The sequence below is a fragment of the Rhamphochromis longiceps genome, linkage group LG4 (assembly GCF_057381845.1).
Source record: "Rhamphochromis longiceps isolate RC_006_pf linkage group LG4, R_longiceps_female_GT1.1, whole genome shotgun sequence".
Classification (NCBI taxonomy): domain Eukaryota; kingdom Metazoa; phylum Chordata; class Actinopteri; order Cichliformes; family Cichlidae; genus Rhamphochromis; species Rhamphochromis longiceps.
Genome location: NC_140560.1, coordinates 14,115,231 through 14,137,406, shown reverse-complemented (window position 1 = coordinate 14,137,406; position 22,176 = coordinate 14,115,231). Strand labels below are relative to the sequence as shown.

Genomic DNA, 22,176 nt, shown 5'->3' with positions numbered 1-22,176 from the left:
ACCTGCTTTCAGAAACTAGCAGCCCCTGAAAACTCTCTGCAGTCCTGTCAGGCCAAACAGATGGGAAAATAAACAGAGCAATAAATTAGATAACGCTGTGAAACTGTGTGTGATCCTCCCAACACCGGTGTGTGAGGTTAAGAAATACAGTCACCACGCAGACACGCACATACACACAAACACAATCTGTTCCAATTTACAAAACCATTTTCAGCAAAACACGATAAATACAAACGAATTATCTTTGTCTCTGTGTACGTGGATGCTTCTGTGCATTAAAAAAACAGGCAAGGAATATGAAAGTGTTAAAATGCAAATGATCACAACTACAATTATGCTGCACAACATTTCATTTCTTTTAAACCTGAACTTAAAATTTGTAGGGGGGTTTTCCTATAAAACACAAATAAACACAATGCCAGCCTACATTTGCTTTGGTCATACCTCTGTATGTTTGCTCAGTAACAGTACTGCACTAACAATGGCTGGACTATAAATGGTACTTTCACACTTAGCTGAAAAAAAAAATCAACCACAAAACCTTAAAAAAAGCCATGCTATATTAAGAAAAGGTAGCTGCACACCTACTCCTAGCTTTTAAAAAACTACATTGTAAAGAATTTTCCTCACCTTGTTTTTATGGGCCACATTTGATCTCATTAATGGACAGGTAAGTTTGCCTGCCTCAATGCAAAACACAAGTACACCTTGTATAAGCCAGTTGCAATGTTTGTCATTATATTTGGGCCACACAACACTCATCTCAACAATTGTTGAGTTAGCTATTGAGTAAGTTAACAAATGCCCCAAATAGCCTAAACTGAACCTATATTTAATGCTATAATGCTTAAGTGCTATAAAATTGCTCAACAGGAATCCAGAATTACTAGTATTGCATGCGAATGAATTTAACTACAAAGTAAGGACAACCTGAAGAAGGATTATCAGCGCTTTGGCTACAGAGATGCAGCTTATGATTGGAGAAAGCAGAGAGACATGCACTGCAAAGAACACTGTCCCCACACTGAAACACACTGGTCTGAGAATTATGCAGACTCAGTTCGTCTTGAACTGGAAATCTCATCACAGTTGAATGAATCCAGTGGACAACTACAAAGTTTTTTATAGTCTAGTTTTGACCAGCTGCCATAATAAAGCATGCACTTCAATGCATCAGTGTTTTCAGTATATTAGCCGTACTCATAATGGTACATCAGTAATAGTAACATCTTACTTTTGATATTTCTTTGCATCTTCACTGTGTCAAACTGTCTTCTACCTTAAGGACCTTCGGTCACATCTTCATTATATTGAATTTAAGACAGAAACCCAGCAAAAATATAATATTCTTTTAATTACAGCTGACAGCAGTTTACACAAGTTTATTTCCTTCCGCATAAAGATCATCCACAGACAGAGTGCATTTATAATATATATATATTACATAGTTTGGCAGCCCAACGTTTCTTATTTTCTGTTCTTTTGTATTTACAGGCAGAGTTGTGCTCCTTCACCTTTGATTGCCATTACCTACATTAAAATAGACTTTATGTGTTTAGATTTACGTCTCTGTGCCTTTGCTGACGTCAGTTCTAAACTAAAACCTTTGCACACGGCACTGGTTATGCTTATCTTAGCACAATCAGCACATCACAATGCAGATGACATGTTCTACACACCTTTGGCAACACTTAGGCTCCAACACTGACAACAAGGTCTCAACTCAGACACCTCTGTGCAAAACACGCATATTGTACATGACCACAGTGAATGTTACAGCTGGCAAACGTACAGCACACACTGTTTCCATGATGTTAAGTTCACATAGTTGCGTCCCTTCAGCTGTGAAGGCAACAAGGAATTAGAGGAAGTAATAAAAGAAGACTAAATTTCAACTGAGTTCTTAGAGTCTGCGGCTAAATGTGCACATCCTGCGTGAAAGGCTGTCATTACGCTGAAAGATTACACAGGCAAGTAAAATGATGGTGCCATGCATTTGAAAAGATGGTGCAACGCTTAGACACAGGCAGAACAAAAATTGAATGCATTGAGAATCACGAAAGCTGTTTTGCATGGCTGCTTTTTGGATTACGTTTGGATTACATACCATCCCCGTCTATGCCAGGAAATTATCTAAAAAAGTTCAAAGAACAGGCTTAGTTTGCTTCCCATAATATTGCATTCTATCCCTCATAAGCTTATAGACCACCTACAAAATTTGGCTCACTATTGCCCTCAAATGGTGAGACACTAAACTACACTTCAGTATATTTGATTTTTCTTTGGATACTCTTCCTGACACAACTCCAGAGTCATTTGCATTTCCTTCTGGGATCAAAACTGAGATCTTTCGCCTTTTCTATAAGCCACTACACTATGGAGCCACTTTGTCAGTTAAGATTAAAAACAGGCACAAAGCTTCTCAAAAATGCTAGAAGGAATTTTTTTTCACATTGAAGCATCAGTAACTCAGAATAAAGTGAAAAGTTTATGCAAAAAGAAAGTTGTTTCGTGTGCAGAGAAAGTGATAGGTCCTCTTTTGATAAAATCTTCCTATGAATTATGCAGGCTAGCGCGTTGCTCTTGCATGAAGGCTGTGGGGAGGTGGCAGTACCCTGACGCCTGTACGGTGGCCCCTTCAGGCCAGTGGGTGAAAGGTCCTGGCGTGTATTCTGGCGGTTTGCCCCCAACAGTGGGCTCGCTAAAGCCAGGCTTGATGTCCGAGTTAACGAGCCATGGTGTTGGATCATTGCACCTCTGGTCCTGCTCAGCACTGTCACACCAGTGTGTGCTCGTGTTTTCATCACAGTGGGACATGAGGTCCTGTGTGGATCTGGAGTTGCTGTGTCTGGGCAGACACACATAGCCTTCGCCGAAAAGAGTGAAATTTACAGGAGAAGGCGATGCAGAGTCATCTGACGGGGTTTCTGTGTCCATCTCTTCATCCTTGACACTCACTGACTCGGGGGCTGGCTCCGGCGACTGTCAGATAAGAAACAGTGCTGTTTAGTCTTCAATCAAATGCCTTAATTTTTCTTTTCTTTCTATCTTTACCAGTGATGTTTGCTCATTTATGGTTTGCTATACATAGATTCAAGTAACACAGTTTTATTTGACACATTCATGAAGGGCACAGTTTGGTGTTTTTCTACGAATCTACATCTTCACTTTCTGTTTCGATGAAACGGCTGGTACAACTTTCATCTCTGTGAATTAAGCGGCCAAAAATCTTAGCACAAACACCGGAATCAGTGGGAAACTGCTAACCTGGCACTTCCCATCACCGCTATAGGTGACATTCTGTTTTGTGTGTCTGTTCTGGAAAAAATAAAAACAAAGTGCCAGAACTGCATGCTGTGCTTTTACTGATGCAACAACTGCTGCAGTTAAAACTCAAAGGTTCAGGCTATCAGTCGTTAAACCAGTGGGCAATGTCACAGTGGCTATATCTAGTTCATATATAGCTTACAGGGATGTTTTTTTAATAGGACCAGAGACTTTCTATCATTGCACCTAATTAAGAAATTATCTAAAATTCTAGACAATATAGTGTGTAGAGTGTGTTCTTCTCATCTAACTATTAGCAAGAAAACTATTAAGTAAAGTTGTCCATACAGTATGTGGATATGCAAAATTGATTAAGGCTAGTTTAATATAAATTGAGTTTCATGTTTTTGGTTTTCAGGCTCTGGACACATGACAAATGACTTGGTTAGAGTTTCTGAGCAGCTGACCCGACAGAGGATGTATGGCCCGGTGAAGCTTATCGCAGAAGTGTCAGAGACGTTAACCTCCTCAGTAGGAGAGGGCAGGTTATCACAGCTCCAGCAACCCTCATCCTGATCCAGGCACTTTTTTTCTGTGTCCTTGGTCGGCCACAGCGAAGCTTGTGATGAGCTACAGGGGAAGAAAATAAGAATTTTATTGATTTATGTAACAGCTCGTCATTTTGCAATTCACTTTCTGGGAGCTACGCCCAGTGATTGGTGACATTCAGGAGCACTGAACGGTCTGTCTGTGTGAGTTATCTAAGGGAACAGCTATAGAGTATCACTGATGCTGAAAGTGTTTTCTTTTACTAAAAAAAAATGTGCAGACCTCCGGACAGGTCAAGTGTGAAACATATTACCATGTAGATAAGACGTCCAGTTGTTGCACTTTGCAAATATACAGCTTTTCAGTCTGCGTAAGGGTCCGACTGCCGGGGGACTGGATCGCAAATAGATGTAGAGAAAAAAGGAAACACATTTACATATAAAAACAGCAAGTGTGCAACATTTATATAAAGATAAAGAAGTAGCAAAAAAAACAGCAAACTGTAAACTGAACAAGTCTTACCATCAACTCTGACAGGATTTTGCTTTTTCCTGGAGAAGGAACTGAGTCCACCCACCCAATTACATTCCTAGTGGTTAAAATTTATGCAAATAGGGTTAATTTATCATTTAAAAAATCATTCTTATGAAATTAGAACATAATAAATGCATTATTTATACTTTTGATGGCAGTAGTTAATTTTTGCTTTACACAAAGAATGTACCTTCGACAAGCTGGAATAGTGCGGTACAGAATGAGGAAGACTAGAGCCACTGCTACAGTGATAAGTATATAGATCCAGGTTGTGGGGGACCAGACTGTTGGTGCGGAAAACAGAATTAATGATCGTGTTATTGGGGGAATGACATGAATCATGATATGCTTCTTTTTTTTAAGTTTTAAGCTTAAACATATTGAAAGTAAAGCCCACAAACCTTCATTAGTGGTCCACTCCACAGGATCCGTCCATTCTGATGGGGTTCCTTTATACTCTGAACCTGATCCAGGGACAACCAATGACCTAACTTTGACCTGGTAATCCTGGAGTGGGGCTAAACATTTTCCAAGGATGGTCCAAGAACTTAAATCCCTTACTTCCAGTAGCGTAGAAGAATTCTAAAAAAACCCCAATAAATAATATATATATGTACCTGATTTTTTGTTATTTTTTTCAGTTACGTCACCTTTAAATTAGTACGTCTTTTATAGTTAATGGGAATGAATTCCAATGCAATTATCAAGATTAAAAAAAACAAACACTGATAGTAAGGCTTCTTACCTCATCTTGTTTCCTGTAATAAAGGACCTGATAATACAGGCCGTGTTTTTGACTCTTGTTTGGTTCGGTCCATTTCACGATCCAGTTATTGTCTTCTTCCCTCACATTTACATGCTGTGGGGGGTTGGGACGAACTGTGGAATAAGAGCAATGCAGAGAAGTTCGTTTATAGCTAAAGTTATTGTGGAAAGTTTTATGCATATTTAACAGCTGTGTGTGGTATCGCTTTTGCCTTGTGATTTAGTGTCTGCACTCATTTATCTTGCCAAGTGGGGACTTTAATCTTACTGCCCACCAACCTGTAAGGACTTGTATTACTGTAAAGACTAAAATTAGCCCATGCTAATTTTTTAGGGTATTATTAAATTTTAGGGTAAAATTAGATTTTAGATTTCACGTCTGAGCCATTAGGCATTCATTCTTAAGCTCATTGGTTAACTTTAGGGAATGCATTATGCCAATAAATAAGCCCCACAGGGTGTAGTTACTGTGTGTGTGTGTGTGTGTGTGTGTGTGTGTGTGCTTGTTTGTTTTGTCATGACAGACTGTAGTGGGAAGTACCAAAAGGGGTCTTAAGCATCTATCTATCTATCTATCTATCTATCTATCTATATACATACATATATATTGGGTACACAGTCTATTGGGTACGGCATGGGTGCAATAGTGATATTTAAACAGTAGGTGGGGCTACTCAATCAAGACCCTTTTTTCTAAGCGCTCCTTGAGTGTGGATTTGGAATTTAGAAGAACAAGAATTATTCCCAGGTTGGAGCACCCGACCAGAATGCTGTAGCTCCAGTCACATGGTTACTCACTGTTTTGGTAGAGTTTAAAACTCTTGGCACTGTGTGTTGGCTGGAGGTTCAGCTGCAGATGTTCTGGGTCTGTGACAGACAGTGTGCAGCTGTACCTCAGCATCATCCTGGTGAGGTCAGAAGTGACTGCTGGGTTCAAACAACATCTCTCAAACCTGAAAGCAGAGGTTGAAAGCAGAGGAAATGACACGAACGGTCTGACAAATGGATGGACGAATGATGAAGGTGCATTTTTAATTTCCAGCCAGGTGGTGTTGCCAGCGTCACGCTCAACTTACGGCGCACTCTCATTGTGTCGACAGGCCAGCTGGTAGGTAATGATGTGAGCCAGCTCTCTGCTCACTTCCCAGCTACATGTTACCTCCTTCTCTCCGTCCAGTACACAATGCAAAGTGGGAAGCTGCCCAAAGTCTGTGGCCCAAGAGAGAAAAAAAGAGCTAATAACAACAGCTGCAAAGCCCCAGACTTATCTCTAACCAATAAAATTGGACAGAGGGAGAAGATTAGAAATGTGAGGAAAGCAAATAAGAGTGTGGGTCTCCTTAAGAAGGAAAAGGCACTACTTGTGCAAAATTATTCAATATATTAAACATGCCAACCAATTTATTCAGAGCTGAAGTTGAACCGATTTCTTTAATTTACCTTCTTTAGTGTGCCAGGTCACCACAGGACTCCAGTCACTCCACAGGCCCATGCTGGCCCAGGCCCTCACTCTGGCTTCATACCTGTGACCTGGACGCAACAGCTGCCTCTCAAGTGTCATACTGGTGTTTGTGACATTCACAGTCTGCAAAGAGAATCAGGTGTTGTGAGTGGCTTATGGAATATTTATTTGTTGACATTTATTCAAGGTTAAAAAAGTATTTGGATCAGCTACTGAGTTCTATGTGCATCCTTATTTTATTTTCCAGGTTTTTAGCTACCTAGAATGTAAATGTATGTTTGCGTTATTTGTTTAAATCCAAACTGTGAATGTGTTAGTATGCTTATGTTTGAATTCAGAACCTCCCCAGGTGTATCCTAATCTGTTTTTTCTATTTCTTTAAAGCTGCCAGGCTTCTGACTCGAGGGTCTCGTAGGTTTGAAGCTTTCCTGTGAGAGGAAATCTAAAATGTGATTTATATGCATCAGGTCACTGGTTTCATTATTATTGCTAAATATATTGCAAGGAAGTATGAAGAGTGTTAAATGCTACCTCGGTTTCTATTTTCGACCTTTCAGTTAAACTGACGTGCTACAAAGATGAGGCATTTTCAATCCAGTTATGAGCTTGCATGCGCGATGCTTACCACCCAGTTGTCCTCTCTGTGCGTCTTATAGCTGAGCTGATAGGTGAGGTTTTTGTTCAGGGATGAGGAGGGAGGGTAGGGGCTGGACCAAATGAGCTTTCGGCCACCATCAGCTGCATCGTGCGTGGAGAGATTCGCTGGTGGGAGTGCTTTCACTGTAAAAATGCAAACGCGCACAACATCCCTGAGTGTTTAGTTTCACTTGAATGCTAAAGGAAGCACAACAGAATGAATGTTAAACTCACGGTGCTGTAAAAGATGAAGAGTCTTGTGCTGGACAGAGGAGGAGGAGAGACAAGTCTTGTTTTGGAGGAAGAAGGCGGTGTGTTTTAAGCCGATGCCAAATGCATTGGCTTTATATCTACAGCGGACATCCCTGTGCTTAGTTGCATCTCTAGGATCAAATGGCTCACACTTCACCTCCCTGCAAGGACATGAACACAGTTATTCCTTGAAAAAGGCGTCCCATGTATCTTTTTTTTCTGTTTGCTTCTTCACGTCTTTTGTCCCTTTTTTTTGTTACCTTCCAGATCCTGTATCGACCCAGAGCTCCAACTGTGTGTTTATGTGTTGCCTCCACTTGCAGTGGACAAGGGACATGTAGTTATTATGGCATTGTAATGATTCCAGTATTGAAGACACTGAGCAGAAAAAGAAAAGCATTTTAGGTAATCGGGCAGTCGCTTTGTTGTATTCCTGTAATCTTTAGTCATCTTCAACTCAAAATGATTATAATTATATAAAAAAAAAACAGTTAAGATATTCTTACACTTCACCTTTCATAACAAAATACATTTCATATGACAGTTAGCCTTTTTTGCTTTACTTTTCCTCAGAACCTTTATCAGATTTTAGGTGCTTATGGCACGATTTGCATGAAAAACTATTATAAGCTAAATATGCAAAAGTCACTGTATTTTAAAATGAAAGTACAATAAAAATGAAAAACAATTAAAAATGTAGTTGTTTGAAGGATTACACCGGGCATATATTTACCATTTTGTGAGTTGTTGATCTCCTGGATTACACAACGATCTGAACCGGAGAAAAGAGCCAGCTTAGGAAGCTTTGCCAAAAGCAGAAGCCAGAAGAGAGGCACCATTATTGCGCCCAGTGAGGGCAAGGTGGCCCTTTTGTTATGAGCTGCCCTCACGAAACTTGCCCAACTGCTTTTACTGATATCATCAAGAAGTCTGAAGACAAGTCGGAGCAGAGGGCAGTGTGCGAGGCAGAAAGAGAGAGAGAGAGAGGGGAGAAGAATTAGTTCATTTACTAGAAACAATGAACAAATGAGTCATGACCACACTACGAGCATTCTTCCGCTTTGAGTGTCTGCTTGTTGTGGGATGTCACCACACATCCGCCTCTCTCTTATCTCTTTTTCTCACATGTGATAGACGCAGATAAAAAGAAATAAACACACTGGGGATCACACACCGCCACACATATGTATGGTTAAGTTGTGTGCGTATGTGTGGGTGTTTGTATATGTGTATGTGTATGAGTGAGGGGTGGTGGTGGGCATTTTCTTTTTGTTTTAAATGTCTGTTTTTTATGTTTTAAAGATATGTAAACACCGTACAATGACTAAATGTAAAAAACACAAAATAAAAAAATCAATTTTTTTACCCACATTGCAAGAAGAAAATCAATTGATTCATGTTGCGTCCACTTTTTTGACAATGTAAAAACAGTAAAACCTTGTACATTTTTGACAAATAAATGCAAATTAAATCAAAATGACATTTTGTGAAATGCATTTGTCATTTTTTTTAATTGATCCCTCAACATGTTTAAATAAAATTTGATGTACAATCATAAAAAACGTGAATGCAACCTGAAATGGTAATAAAGTTACAGAAAAATGAGGGAAAAAAAGACTTCAGTACATTGTTTTAGAATATCAACGGGGGATTTTAAGGGTCACTCAGGCATTACTTCTGCCTTTAGAGCTGCTGTTTACAGTAGAAGGTTGGGGGAACCCCCGTTCAGGAGAATGTGGGAATCCAGTATTCACTCTGAAACTAAACAACCTTGTCAACCTGTTATTGTCAGAGGTGCAGTAGGCCACACTGTAGAAGTGGAAACCATCAGTTGAGTTGAAATCAAAGACAGAATGATTTTCAGAAAATAGCACAAGTAAAAAATGTAAATGTAAAAAAAAACAAAAAAAAAAACAAACAAAACAAAAAACCCCACAGCACCTGGAAACACCTGTATGTTACTGTATTAAGCTATTTTTTTCATTTTGTACACTCACTGTATTTTCTGGGCGATATTTTAAGCGTTCATAAAGAGAAGTGCGCATGTTTCTGAAGAGTCTCAGCCAATTTCTCATCTGATTGTGAAAATTCTGAGCAAATCAAAGGAGAAGAAGTCACAGGATGACATATGCTGGGAATTCATGTCCGCTTTCATGAGCTCAACACATTTTAAAATGAGCTCTGATGAAGCCCAAAAAGCAAACCTGTGTATTTGACTTTTGTGGATTTTTATCGTTATTTCTCAATAGGGCTGATGCTCACACATCAGAGGTCATTAACTTTTAAAATAATATAGCAACATGATTTTCTAGCTGTGAAAAAGTAGCACTTGTGAGAGGCAAGCATTCACCCCTTTCCTAGCTCACCCATGATCTCCAACACAGTGCAAGGGTGTATAAAATAAATGGCTCACTTACCTACCATAGATTGTGAAGGCTGTTTTTCCTTTGTCCTTCTCTCACTGTGGCTTCCTTCTAGTCAGCCAGCCGAGAAGTCTGTGGGAGTTTCCTCTGTGACGAGTTCAATTTCCCCTTTTCTGTCCACAGTAGCATTTAATGTCACCTTCACGTCAAATGCATAATCAGCTGTTTTAAATGACAAGCTCTAAAAACATGCTGTCGGATTGCAACACTTCTTGCGAAAAAAGCCTAAGTGCAGAAGGAAGACGCAGTGGAGGCTTTTGGTTTAGTTTAGAAGTTTATGAAATTCAGAAATGACAAGTATGATTCATGTTTTTGTTTCCGAGGACACAGAAAACATTAAAAACTGTTCTAATGAGTAAGCAAGTCACAATAATAAGTAAGAAATAAGTAAGTTTCTGGCAACAAATTTCTGGCTTACGTGTAAAACGGTAATTATTTCAGGATGGCGAAAGTTATCACAAAACAAAGTAAAAATCTTGACAGTACATATTCTGGTTTTGCGATAAGGCCTTATCAAGATCTGCCAGCCAACGTTTAAGCAGTTAACCAACCACATCCCTTCAGATAATGGCAAATTTTTATTTATGTGGCTTTACCACAGGCTCCTGAAACCTCCGCCTCTCAGTATCACATTCGGGATACACCACATATTTACGTCCTAAAGCCATCAGCACTGAATCCACGTTTTACAGCTTTCTGATTTAAAGCATTATGTGTTCTGAGCTGCTTCTTCTCATACTTTATATTTTCCTGCAGTCACTTGAAAGGTGGGCGTGATGAAGATGTCATCAAATAATGATCATTCAGTGTTATAACATGTAGAACGCCCACATCTCCTGAGTGGGTAGAGTTTCACATCTTTTTGTCAGATAAATGTACATTAGATTAGATTAGATTAGATGAGGTTACAGATATTTCCCCCTTAAAATATACAGTAAACTCTCACTTTCATGATTTTGAAAAGCTTTATTGAAATGTTCAGTTTGTACCTGAGAACACGAGTTTAAAATAAAAGAAATAAAAAAAAATTTTTCAATAAAAAGTTCCCGATCTGTCCTGTTATGGTACTGAAACTAATTTGAGCTAGACTCTTTCTAGTCTGTTCTACAGTGTTGAGTCAAAACATGCAATCAAATAACCTCCTCTGGTTACAAAATCACTTATATTTAGACTTCTAAACCCCACATACACTCTTCCTCATCACACACACTTTTTGCACTCTAAATAAAAAGTACATATGCAGTATGTGCACATTGGCAGTATACTATTACGTATGTATAAAGTTACTGAATTTTTATCGGCACTCGCAACTTTTTTCACTTTCCTACCAATAGTGATTCCTCAAACTAAATTTGAAACTGAGTAACTGCTTGACTCACACAAGCTTTTCACATCTTCTTTCACTTAAGCATGAACAGTCATATGTGGGTATTTGCTCTTTAGGAGTAAATATCTTGCTGCAGGAGAATAATTGTTTATTATTCCTTTTTTTTTTTGCACAATTGATTTCATTTACGCAAAAATGATGTCTTTTTATTTTAATAGACTGACTTTTTGGAGTCAAAAGACAAGAGCAATATAAAGATGACAGAGTTCGTGTTATTTCTTTATCTCTTTCCTTTTTTCATTTTTAGACCCATACTGTAACTTCCTGCCAACAAATGTCTTTAACACCTCAGTCAGAACAAAGTTGATGATGAGCTTAGATACCGCATGACCAGTTCCTCATTTCAGCTAATGACACTCACTCACACATTTCACAAAAAAAAACCTCGAAAAAAGGACAATTTATTGAGTTCAATGCACAAAATATTCTTAGAGGTCACATGTGCAAGAGGGTCAAAATAATTAAATGTCTTCAATAAATTTGCACAGCTTGTTTGCTACATAAAAAAATGCTATCATGAGCAATCAACCACTTGTGACTGCTGATACAGAGCTGTCAGTGTTATCACTTCAGTGTGGGTTTGGTGTGAGTCCTGCCGACTTGGGAAAACTAGAATAGCTTCTTTCTCTAGAGGTTTTATAAAGTAAACAAAAACTCCCTTTGCTTCTAAGAAGTGATGAGGAACTGACCAATCAACTTGCTGAACTTCACATATCGGCCCTGAGGTTTGAGTCAAGAAAAGACGAGTATGAAGTATGATCTAACAAGAGGTAACAGCCATTCTTACGTTTTGTTTTGGAAATGCGTCATCAAGCGGATCAAAAAATAACATGAGAAAGTTCAGTGTTTGAAGAAAGCTGGTATCTGGTAGTAACTTTAAAAGGTCTTGCTTTTCAAAGCATGCCATGCAAAATGTGCAGGAATACTCTGCAGATATAATTTAGAGCTTTAAAACATTTACTTTGCACCCCTGATATGGCAAGATAATCAATAGCGCAACTCTAAAATGAATAATCTACATGTGATGCTTTTTTTTGTCCTTCTTCTGTTTTGCATGTTCTGAGGTCGCTTTCCTCACCGCTTATTTCAGCCTCGACCGTGCCCCCTAGTGATCTTGAGCTACAACTGTTGATCTGCAGGGTGGATGGATGGTGGAGGATGAAGAGCAGTTTAAGAGACTTTTGGTCTTCTTAACAAAAAACAGTCACTTGATCTTAATCTAAATACTAAAAGTATTTGTTAAGATGAACAAATTCACAGTACAGCAACTTACACATACTTAAATTGATGTGTGGTTTTAAATTGGTTTCTCCTTGAGTGACGAATAAATGACATTAGTCCCAGGAACTGTAATTGAATTCAGACTCAGTCTCATGCATAATTCAGAAACCTGACACATGAGCACATTTCAGTGCTCATTTCAGCACATTTTAGGAAAGTTTTATCCAGTAAAATTCTGCCAGGTAACTATTTCCAAATCATTTGAACACAACATATGTAAACAGTTACATGTGATTTACTTTTTACATACCACTTACTTTAAGCTCGTTCATGCACTTAAATATGCTTTACCTCTGTTGTTTGTTCAGACAGGTTATTATTAGAAATTATCCAATAGTTTTAGAAAGAACCACTCCCAACTCCATCTTAAAATGTTATATTTCTTTTATAAAGAGGAGACTAAAGGGTTGGAACCATTGCTTTAATCTATAATAATGAACAATGTGGTGTTTTTAATTAGATTATTAGATTACTATTGGTATTATCCTAATATATAAAGTCATTATATAAATTATATATCTATCTTTCTCGCTCAAGATCTATCTATCTATCTATCTATCTATCTATCTATCTATCTATCTATCTATCTATCTATAGTGAATATTGTGTTTTTTGAACTTAAGACAGCTGGCAGCTTAGACACATCCAAAAATGTTATAGGATGCTATTTTACACAAAGAGAAAAACGGAATGATCGGGCACAACTGCTCACATTAATAACAATGTGGTGTAATAAAAGTCTAAAAAAAACAATAATTAAAAAAAAACTTCCTTTCATACTGTCTCTGGCTTTTTTATGGCACAGGTACAGTTTCATCCAATGCTAAAGCACTGTTAAGGTGTCTCACTAAACAATACAAAAGTATGGCAAGACAGATCTGAAGTGCTTTGGTTCCTATATTTGCACGCCTGGTTTAATTTGACTACAGTTTAAGGAACTGTAGTGGTTAAAACTTAAAGTGGGAATGTGACTTCTCTAGCGAAATAATTTTACATGATTTACATGACTGAACCTAAAACAACAGGAAACTTATTTCCTTTTCAGCACCAGCAGTCAAACTGCTGTGCATCCTGTTTAGCCTTGCGGGCAAATGCACCGAAAAAGTAAAAGACAGATATCACATTAGGATTTACTTTTTGTGTGTGTGTGTGTGTGTGTGTGTGTGTGTGTGTGTGTGTGTGTGTGTGTGTGTGTGTGTGTGTGTGTGTGTGAATGTTTACTCTTTTGAAGTATTTTTAAATGTCACTGTTATTTGTCATGCTTTGTTCCCCTTACTTTAATAATGACATGCTACTTGAACTCCTGCCTTTTGTTGTGTTAAGAACAGCGAATTCATGATTTCTGTCATCGTTGTATTTTTACTCAGTTGTATATAGTATTTGTATTCTATTTTTATCTTATTGTATATTTATTTTATTTTATTCTACTGTATATAGTATTTTATTTTATTCTATTCTGTACAGTTGTGTACTGTATTTATTCTTATTGTATTCTAATTTTTGCCTCATAACTTTTGCACTGTCCACTTCCTGCTGTGACAAAACAAATTTCCCATGTGTGGGACTAATAAAGGTTATCTTATCTTATCTTATCTTATGTAGAATTTCATTTAATGATACAGCAACAAACTACTTCTTTTGCTAATTTTGGACAGGCAGGCAGCTGGATTTCCACAGACAAAGCAGCTTCATTGCTCAGTTGTGTTTCTCAACAGCAAAAACATTTACTTTGAACAATAAGTAGCTGTAACCCGAACTGTTAGATCAGCGCTCGCAGCATTTGTACACAAGCATGGACCAATCTGTTGTAATCTCTGAGGCAAAGTAATGTGAACTAATGGGATCAATACGAGAGTGTGTGAGACAGAGTGGGCTGTGCCAGAGCTGAAAAAGCAGAGAGTCAATTACTGAACTTATGAAAATTGGCATACGTGCCCAATAAGGATACATTAAAGTAATTACAAAGCAGTTCTGCTTAAAACTGAGCTGCGTCCTGCTGGAAGAGACACGTCTGAGCCACTTCCCAGTGCTTCGTGGTTTTTGTGTCTTCTTCTGTTCCCCCCCCCCCCTTTTTTTTTAAAAATCAATTGGCATGCACAGAAAATAGACAAAAAACTAATATTGTAATTGAGCCGGACAGTTGCATTACTGCCTGATTACATCACTTGAAAACAAGAAAAATCAAAGCTTGAGATGACGTTTAAAACCTCAATATGACATATGCTTTTAATATTCAAAGATGAACACTGTTAAGTATTAAACTTAGAACATGAGTGTCAAACATTAGGCCCAGGGGCCAGAACCTGCTGGATGGCTTTGGAAAATGTTAAGAGGGGCATAAATCTTTGGACTTAACTGTATTTTTATGTTTTTTACAGCTTTTTCTGTTCCCCCATAGCCATTCATACTACATTAAAGTGGATAAGTAATGGATAAACAATTGAATGACTGAAAGGTTCCTGTTTTCTTTTCTGTCTACATTTGAAATTTAGGTAAAAATAAGAAAATTTTCATCAATCAACAAAAGCCTTCGGTTTTATAAATGTGGGGGAGTCTGGGCAGTGAGCTACCAGAGCTTTTTTTGTAATTTTGCACATTTATCATATAGAAAAATAGATGTGCTGTTGACCTTACACTTCTTTATTTTATGTTAGGAAAACTCAGCGATTAAATGTGTAGTTAAACGTCTTTACATGGATAAAAAGTGGAATTTCACTCAGCCTGCTTAAGACCAAAACAGTCTGTATGTGTCCCTTGATGTAAAATGAGTTTGACATCCCTGACTTAACAGAAGCAATGATAGCAGTGAATCTGTCAAATAACATTAAGAAAAGTCTAGATGTGTCAATGATTTTCTAGGCGTCTGAGCAGCAGTTCTGCCAGACCTCTTTCCCCCCTCCTCTTGCTTTTCCTTCTACTTATTATTTTCCCCCTACTTCTTCTTTGTGCTTCCTCTTCTACTTGCATGTTTTGATTGATTCGTTTTCAAGGTTTTCAATTTGTTTTACATCTATACAGTGGCATTTCAGCCAATCAAAACGTACTGTGAATTTTCATCTACTCAGTTTAGTCAATTGTGGCCTCAGAATCTTATATTTCCTTTGGTGTTTGTTAGATAGAATGGGTTTTTTTTTCATCGGTTTTATCAGTAAGTCTGGCTATTGTAAGTCTTTTTAAAAGCACTGGAAAAAAAAGGAGAAGAAAAAAAACCACCCAAGTGTTACACATGTCATATTATGGCCTCATCATGTCTGTGATGCCAGCGCCTTATGATAGAAGCACAGTATTTGGCCCTGGGCCTAGAATTGCACTGCAGACAATGTGTAGAAAGCAATGTCTCCACAGTCACTCTGTGTCTGTAGGAAAACTTCTCTGAGGATATCCAGCTCCGGGATCAGAATATCCAGGTTGGAAAGTCCTATGAGAACCAGTGTTGCAATGTATATGTATTTATATAAGTATTCATTAATATCAACAAACCTAATATTTTAAATGCTATCTGCATAGACAGTATCTTGGGGTCTTGTTCATGAGTGCGGGGAGAGTGAGCAGGAGATCAACAAACGGATTGGTGCAGCGGCTGCAGTGATGCGAACGCTGTACAGGTCCGTCTTGGTATAGAAAGAGCTGAGTTTAAAAGCGAAGCTCTCAATTTACTGATCGATCTACATCCCTACCCTCACCTATGGTGACGAGCTTTGGGTAGTGACCAAAAGAACAAGATCACGGGAACAAGCGTTGGAAAAAAGGGTGGCTGGCCTCTCCATTAGAGATAGAGTGAGGAGTTCAGCCATTGAGGGGCTGAGAGCAGGTGGTTTAGGCATCTGACAAGGTAACTCCTGGGGACCTCCTGGGTGAAGTACTCCAGGTATGACCCACTGGGAGGAGACCACAGGGCAGACCCAGGACATGCTGGAAAGACTATAGCTCTCAGGTGGCTAGGAAACACCTTTACAGGAGGTAACTAGGGAGAGGGAGGTCTGGGCTTCTCTGCTTAGGCTGCTGCCCTGAAATAAGCTGAAGAAAATGAATGTATGGATCTGCATAGAGTCTATGCCTGCATGTAGTATTATTACTTCCTCTTTTATTACTAGTTGTGGCTTTTGTGCAATGGGAGTCTTTCTTTGGATATTCAGTCTACACTTATGGAGAAAACACCCTGTTGGGTGAAAACATTGCAGACATAACCTATGATATAGCTTTACACGAATGAAAGCATGTGGAAACAGCTGTGCACAGAGACTGCAGCCAAAGCTGATTTTAGCAGTCTTTTATGAAAATAGACACCATCAGTACACTAAATAGCTGAGTACAGCTTTTTTTTTTGAAAGGGAGAAAAGAAATCCTAGGATTAAACTGTGCATTGGCAAGCATCCACTCTGCTGAAGTGTCCTTGAGCAAATGAATTCTCACCTTGACAAAAATGAATGCCAGCCAGCTTAAGAGTACTGTGGGCTGACCCAGACCTCTGACACTGAACACAAATAGACAATTGCATGAAATCTATATCTGACAAAGCATCTGCATGAAGCGATGTCTCTCCTTTAGAAGCCAGTGAGAAAGGACCCCAAAGAGATGTGAGAAAAGATACAAAAGCGACCACAAACAGTTTTTTTATATGCTAGTTTAGGATTTTTTTCATTTTCACTTTTACATTCAGTAACCTGCTGATCAACAACAGGTGGAAAATCAGGGTTTCTTTTTAAATCCATGAAGAGGAGCAGACTGCATCACCTACATAACCAATGTAGTTCTGCTAACTTTCCAGCAAGAGTGCAGCAAGCTAGCATTTAGCATCACGCTGGCTCTCTCGCATCTGCTCAGCGGTTAGAATTGCTGCATTTACCATAAGTGGGTCCTGGGTTCAAACCAGGGTACGGCTCTTTTGTGAGGAGGTACACTTCTCCCCATGCTTGCAGAGATTTTTCTTGGAGCTCTGTTTTCCCCTGACGTGAAACGTTTGCTAGGTTAATACTGTCTATGAGTGGCTGTGGCTTAGGAGCTACAACCTGTCAACCTCTCTGTTTCTTACTTTGGCTCCTGAAGTCAGCATGTTGAAGTATCCTCGAGTTGCCCCTGGTGCATCCATCAGAGTGTTAACGTGTATGTAAGTGTTAGATAAAAATACCAGTCTATTTGACTATGTCAGTATAGGAAAATCTTGCAAAAGAGACGCTTAGTTTCACTTCCTGGTCAAATAAACACCTAAAAATATCAAACTACAGTTGGATTACCAAGAGGATAGTCTATCCCAGTGGCCATGGGTGTCTATAGGAGTTGACTCGCTTTTTTAAGCAGGCCTAAAGTGGTGATTAGAGGAATTGCAGTTTTCAGTCATGAGACTCAAACATCATTTTAATCCAAACATGATGTTTTACTAAAAAACCCCAGATAGCTTTATTGTGTTAATTTATTTGAACAGTATCAGAAAACCAAATTTGAAAATAAAAGTGTAAAAACAGCAGTGCTACATGGGACTCAGACTCCTGGAAGCCCCATGGTTTCTCAAAATATGCTCCTGTGTTCGGTGGCATGGTGTTTCATACGTGCAATCAGGCAACCCCCCTATGAGCAAGCACTGGGTGACAGTGGGAAGGAGAAAGTCCCTTTAAACAGGAAGAAACCTCCAGCAGAACCAGGCTCCAGGGGGCAGCCATCCATCATGACTGGCTGGGGGTCGGAGGAAAGAGAAGAGAGCAGAGACAGGCAGTCTATCCATAGCTGTAATGCGGTTTGCTCACATTAAAACTTTTTGTACAGTATGTTACAATCCACATGTGAACCATTACTCTCCTTAAAGTTCCTGAAAGGTATATGTATGCTCACCTCCCAGATTCCGTTTTTGTCACCAGCCTCTCACAAAGATCTTTCGCTTTATTTTCCCCCCAGTTTTTCCATCCGCCGGTAAGTTATTGCTCCAAAGTTAATCGCAGTATCCGTACTGCAACACATCAACACAAGTTTGGATTACCGTAAGATTTAATGGATGGAAGGACATTTTCTGCACTCTGAAATTGATTGTCTCCAGGGACCGCATGCATGTGATGGCTTGACATAAGTTGTTCTTGTATTATTTGACGCTGTTAAAGGTTACATAACGGTGCCCTGAAATCCCACACTTCCACTTCTCTTCCTTCAAATCATAGCTGATCACACCTATTTCCTGTCAGGTGTTTTTGTCCTCTGGCTCCCTTTTAGACTTTTGGTTCTGCTGCCCTGTCTGCATTTTCTACCTCTAATCTGTCATTTCCGTCCTCCTCGGATACTTGGCTTTAGGTCATCTTTCGCATGCATCTCACTCTTTTATCCTCCCTCCTCCATCATTTCTCATCAATAAACCTCTTTTTCTCTTTGTTCCCTTCCCTCCTCTCTCCTCTCTCCAACTTTCCCTTCATCCGCTGCAATCCCTCCTCCTCTCAAACATCACACAATCCCCTCCTATCCCAATCCAGTGCACCCTAACTCTCTCCCTCCCTCTCCCTTTATCTCTCCCTCCCTCTCTCTTTCTCCCCTTCATCTCACCTCCAGCTAGCTAGGAGAATCCTGCTCCTCCTCCACTTGGATCGCTTCAGCCCGCCCCTCTAGTCCACTTTTTCCCTTCTCTCACTCTCTCTCTTTATACCTCTCACTCCCTCTCCTGTCTTGTCTCTCTTTCTCTCTCTTCCTCTCTGTCTGTCCTCCACTTCTTTTTTATCTGCCAGAAGCTCACAGAGGCTCGCTGCTCTATCTTCAACCACTGAAGATTCAGAAGCACTCCGGACGGAAGATCCTGTCACAGAAGGTAAGTGTCTACGCTTGTGTGTTTGTGTGTGTGTGAGTCTTTAGGCATTCACCCTACCCGCATCACCACCTTCCTCGGGATGCAGATGGGATGGTGAGAAGAAAGAAGGGTAAGAAAAAGATGGAGTGACAGATAGAAAAAATGTTGTGGAAAAAGCAAGTTGTGCAATAAATGGGAAAGTGGACAGGATAATTAAAAATATTTGGAAGAGGCAAACAGCTGTGGATGATGGTGAAGGTAATGGTGAAAGAGGGGGGATATTTCAATGCAGCAGTCACATCCAACTGCACCATCCAAAAAAAGATGAAAAGAGTCAGAGAGAGTTCAAGAAGAGGGAAAGAGTGATGCTGCAATATTAAAAACAACCAAAATAACCATAACATTAAAAATGAAACACAAAGAGAAAATGAGAGAAATATTTGAGCTTGTGGAGGAAAAAAAAAAGAGAACGGGATGCTGTAGCAGCTGCATGCCTACAACACAGAGGTGCCTGCCTCCTCCTCTCCCGTAAAAATCCCATTCACAAACAGGACCTGAAAACAGGCGATGGTGATTGGTTCCCTGAGCGCTGTGTATGTGTGCTTTATTGTGTGTATGTGTGTGAGCATAGGATCGAAGGAAAGGAAGATATGGAGCAAGAGTGAGTGTGAGCAGTGGAGAAAACACAGTGCATCCCCATGCGTGTGATGATTTGGAGTGAATGAATGTGCAGGACGTGTGTGTGTGTCTGTTCTTGTACATTAACTGCACTGCCATAGTACATACTACACAATGCTGCAGAGGCATTGAGACAAACAGTGACACTGCATTATATATCTGTGGAAGCACTTTCTCACTGACACCACAGCCTCACAATGACAGACAGATGTGGTCACAGACTTGGGGTGGCAGTAATTTGCAACCAGACTTGAACTCTTCCTCTCTCCTTGCGTCATTCACATTGCCATTCCAGATTGTCATCCCTCTCCCCACCACTGTCACAATCTTCTCTGCCGCTGCCAACCCTTCGAGATTAACAGCTGTCCAAACACCAACGCTCTCATGACTCCCCAGTTCTGGCCAATTAGAGAGCGACATTTGTTTGCGGAGAGGGGGAGAGTCGGTTGCACTTCAAGTGGAAGGGGGTGATCAAAAATGGTTAAAAAAATGGATGGAGAAAACTTCAGATGCCTTCTTAGTGTAGGAGTGATAAGTTGGACTGAAAAGGGAGGCGTACAGATAACGATAGGATCCCGTAGAGGCCAAGAGTCAAAGACAGAGGATCACCAAAGCAATTAAAATATATCTTCTGGTAACCATTTAAAGCCTGTGCAAAATTTGGGCTAAAGCGAGAAGAAGATTTAATATCTATAATTCTGCAGTACTGATATGTTATTCTTGGACTTTATAATAAATTCTGTGTTCTGCCAAATACATAGAAAAAGGCAGATCATGAGCTTTGGGGCATGTAAGCCAAGCATGTCTAACATATTCACCAGTCCATCCATTATAAAGTTGGACGAAAGATATAAAACAGTATTGTCTTTTCACTGGTAGTTAGCTTTTTACCTTAAATTATAACTTTGCAGCTTGACTGAGACACTTACAAATTATCAAAGAGATATATAAATGTTTGTCATCTGCATATGATTTGGCATTATATAAATAAAACTGAATTGCGCTAAATGATTTATGACCACTTCCCTATTAGATGTAAAAGTCAGATGGTAGAATATATTTTTGTGATTTCATGGCAGCCCTGCATAGAGCCCTGTGGAATGTAAAATACCTACATATATAATTATGTCAGTTTTCGTCTTTAGGCTCGAGATATGAAACAAACCAAGACAAATTATAGGGACATACAATTTTGTGTCATCTGCATATACAAAAAGTGCATATGCAGACAAAAGAGAAGAGAAAATAGGGCCCAGATCAGACCCTGATGTGTACCACAGGTAATTTCTCTAGATGAGGAATTGGCCCTCCAAAAAACCCCATTTTAGAGTGACATTAACCTATAAAAACATTCTTTTTGCTCCAATATTTCAATAAAAAGGATAATATGAAAATACAGCCCTCTGTATCTGCCTCTTGCTCTCTCTCCATTCCTAAAACTCACACATCACACAACCCCATTAAACTTTGTCACCACTTCCCTATTAGCTATAAAAGTCAGACTCAGTGCATGGTAACATATCTTCTTGGGATTTCATGAGAGTTCAATGAATTAAAAAGCACAGGGCCCTGCGGAGTGTGAAATACCCAGGTGGGAAATAATGCTCTGTGGGAGGGATGCATGAGACGGGGTTGCAGGGTGTGTGTTAGAGAGAGAGAAACAGCTTCAAAAAGAGGGAGTGAATGTTTTTCTTATGTCACCGTGTTTGACAGGACAAGAAGATAAAAAGAGGGTGACAGGGGAAAGAAAAATAAAGATTGGTGTGTGGATCATTATATGTCTGTGTGTGTATGTGCGTGTGAAGCTACAGCAATGATGTGCATGCGCATTTAAGGACACGTCTTGAAAACTGCGGCACAGTATATCTAGTATATCTGTAATGCAATTTTGTCCGATTCCACGTTTCTTCAACTGCTGCCATTGCAATATTGTCTCTGTTTTAGGTACTAGTTTGAGGTACAAACTTGTTTATGTTTAGGTGCTAAAAACTTATTCTAAGGTTGTGAAAAGATTGTGATCTGTAACAAAAAATGCTCCTTCACAGCAGTAACCCTGACGAAACACGAGCTATGATCGACAGTCCCATCTCGCTAATGCCATGCGTTAAGCTCCACTGCTTAAGGACACCTTGTGCTAAATGAGCCAAGCCAACAGCTTTGATAAAACACCATTAATTGTTGC

At 39.4% G+C, this 22,176-nt stretch overlaps 2 protein-coding genes across 2 annotated transcripts in view; one reads left to right on the top strand and one right to left on the bottom strand.

Annotated features, from left to right (window-relative positions):
* Positions 1 to 1,373: 1,373 nt before the first annotated feature.
* csf2rb (colony stimulating factor 2 receptor subunit beta) lies at positions 1,374 to 9,937 on the bottom strand. The gene is made up of 15 exons (XM_085403403.1): positions 9,883 to 9,937; positions 8,199 to 8,395; positions 7,726 to 7,843; positions 7,448 to 7,626; positions 7,203 to 7,357; positions 6,556 to 6,700; positions 6,192 to 6,324; positions 5,914 to 6,068; positions 5,096 to 5,229; positions 4,752 to 4,932; positions 4,541 to 4,634; positions 4,339 to 4,405; positions 4,130 to 4,209; positions 3,735 to 3,897; positions 1,374 to 2,982 (listed from the first exon to the last, which is right to left on the bottom strand). The coding sequence occupies exons 2-15, from the start codon at positions 8,302 to 8,304 to the stop codon at positions 2,554 to 2,556; spliced, it is 2,139 nt and encodes a 712-aa protein (XP_085259529.1). The 5' UTR covers positions 8,305 to 8,395; positions 9,883 to 9,937; the 3' UTR covers positions 1,374 to 2,553.
* Positions 9,938 to 19,198: 9,261 nt separating this feature from the next.
* pvalb6 (parvalbumin 6) overlaps positions 19,199 to 22,176 on the top strand; it is a 54,865-nt gene continuing 51,887 nt past the window's right edge. The window contains exon 1 of the mRNA XM_085405142.1: positions 19,199 to 19,337. The gene's annotated coding sequence lies outside the window, so the exon portion shown is untranslated. The remainder of the gene's footprint in view (positions 19,338 to 22,176) is intronic.

Excerpts from the sequence above, each read along its gene's own strand:
- csf2rb (XM_085403403.1), bottom strand. The coding sequence starts at position 8,304 with ATGGTGCCTCTCTTCTGGCTTCTGCTTTTGGCAAAGCTTCCTAAGCTG. Across the intron at positions 3,898-4,129 it reads CTGGACGTCTTATCTACATG|CTCATCACAAGCTTCGCTGT; the intron begins GTAATATGTTTC and ends CTTCCCCTGTAG. Across the intron at positions 2,983-3,734 it reads GGCCATACATCCTCTGTCGG|TCGCCGGAGCCAGCCCCCGA; the intron begins GTCAGCTGCTCA and ends CTTATCTGACAG.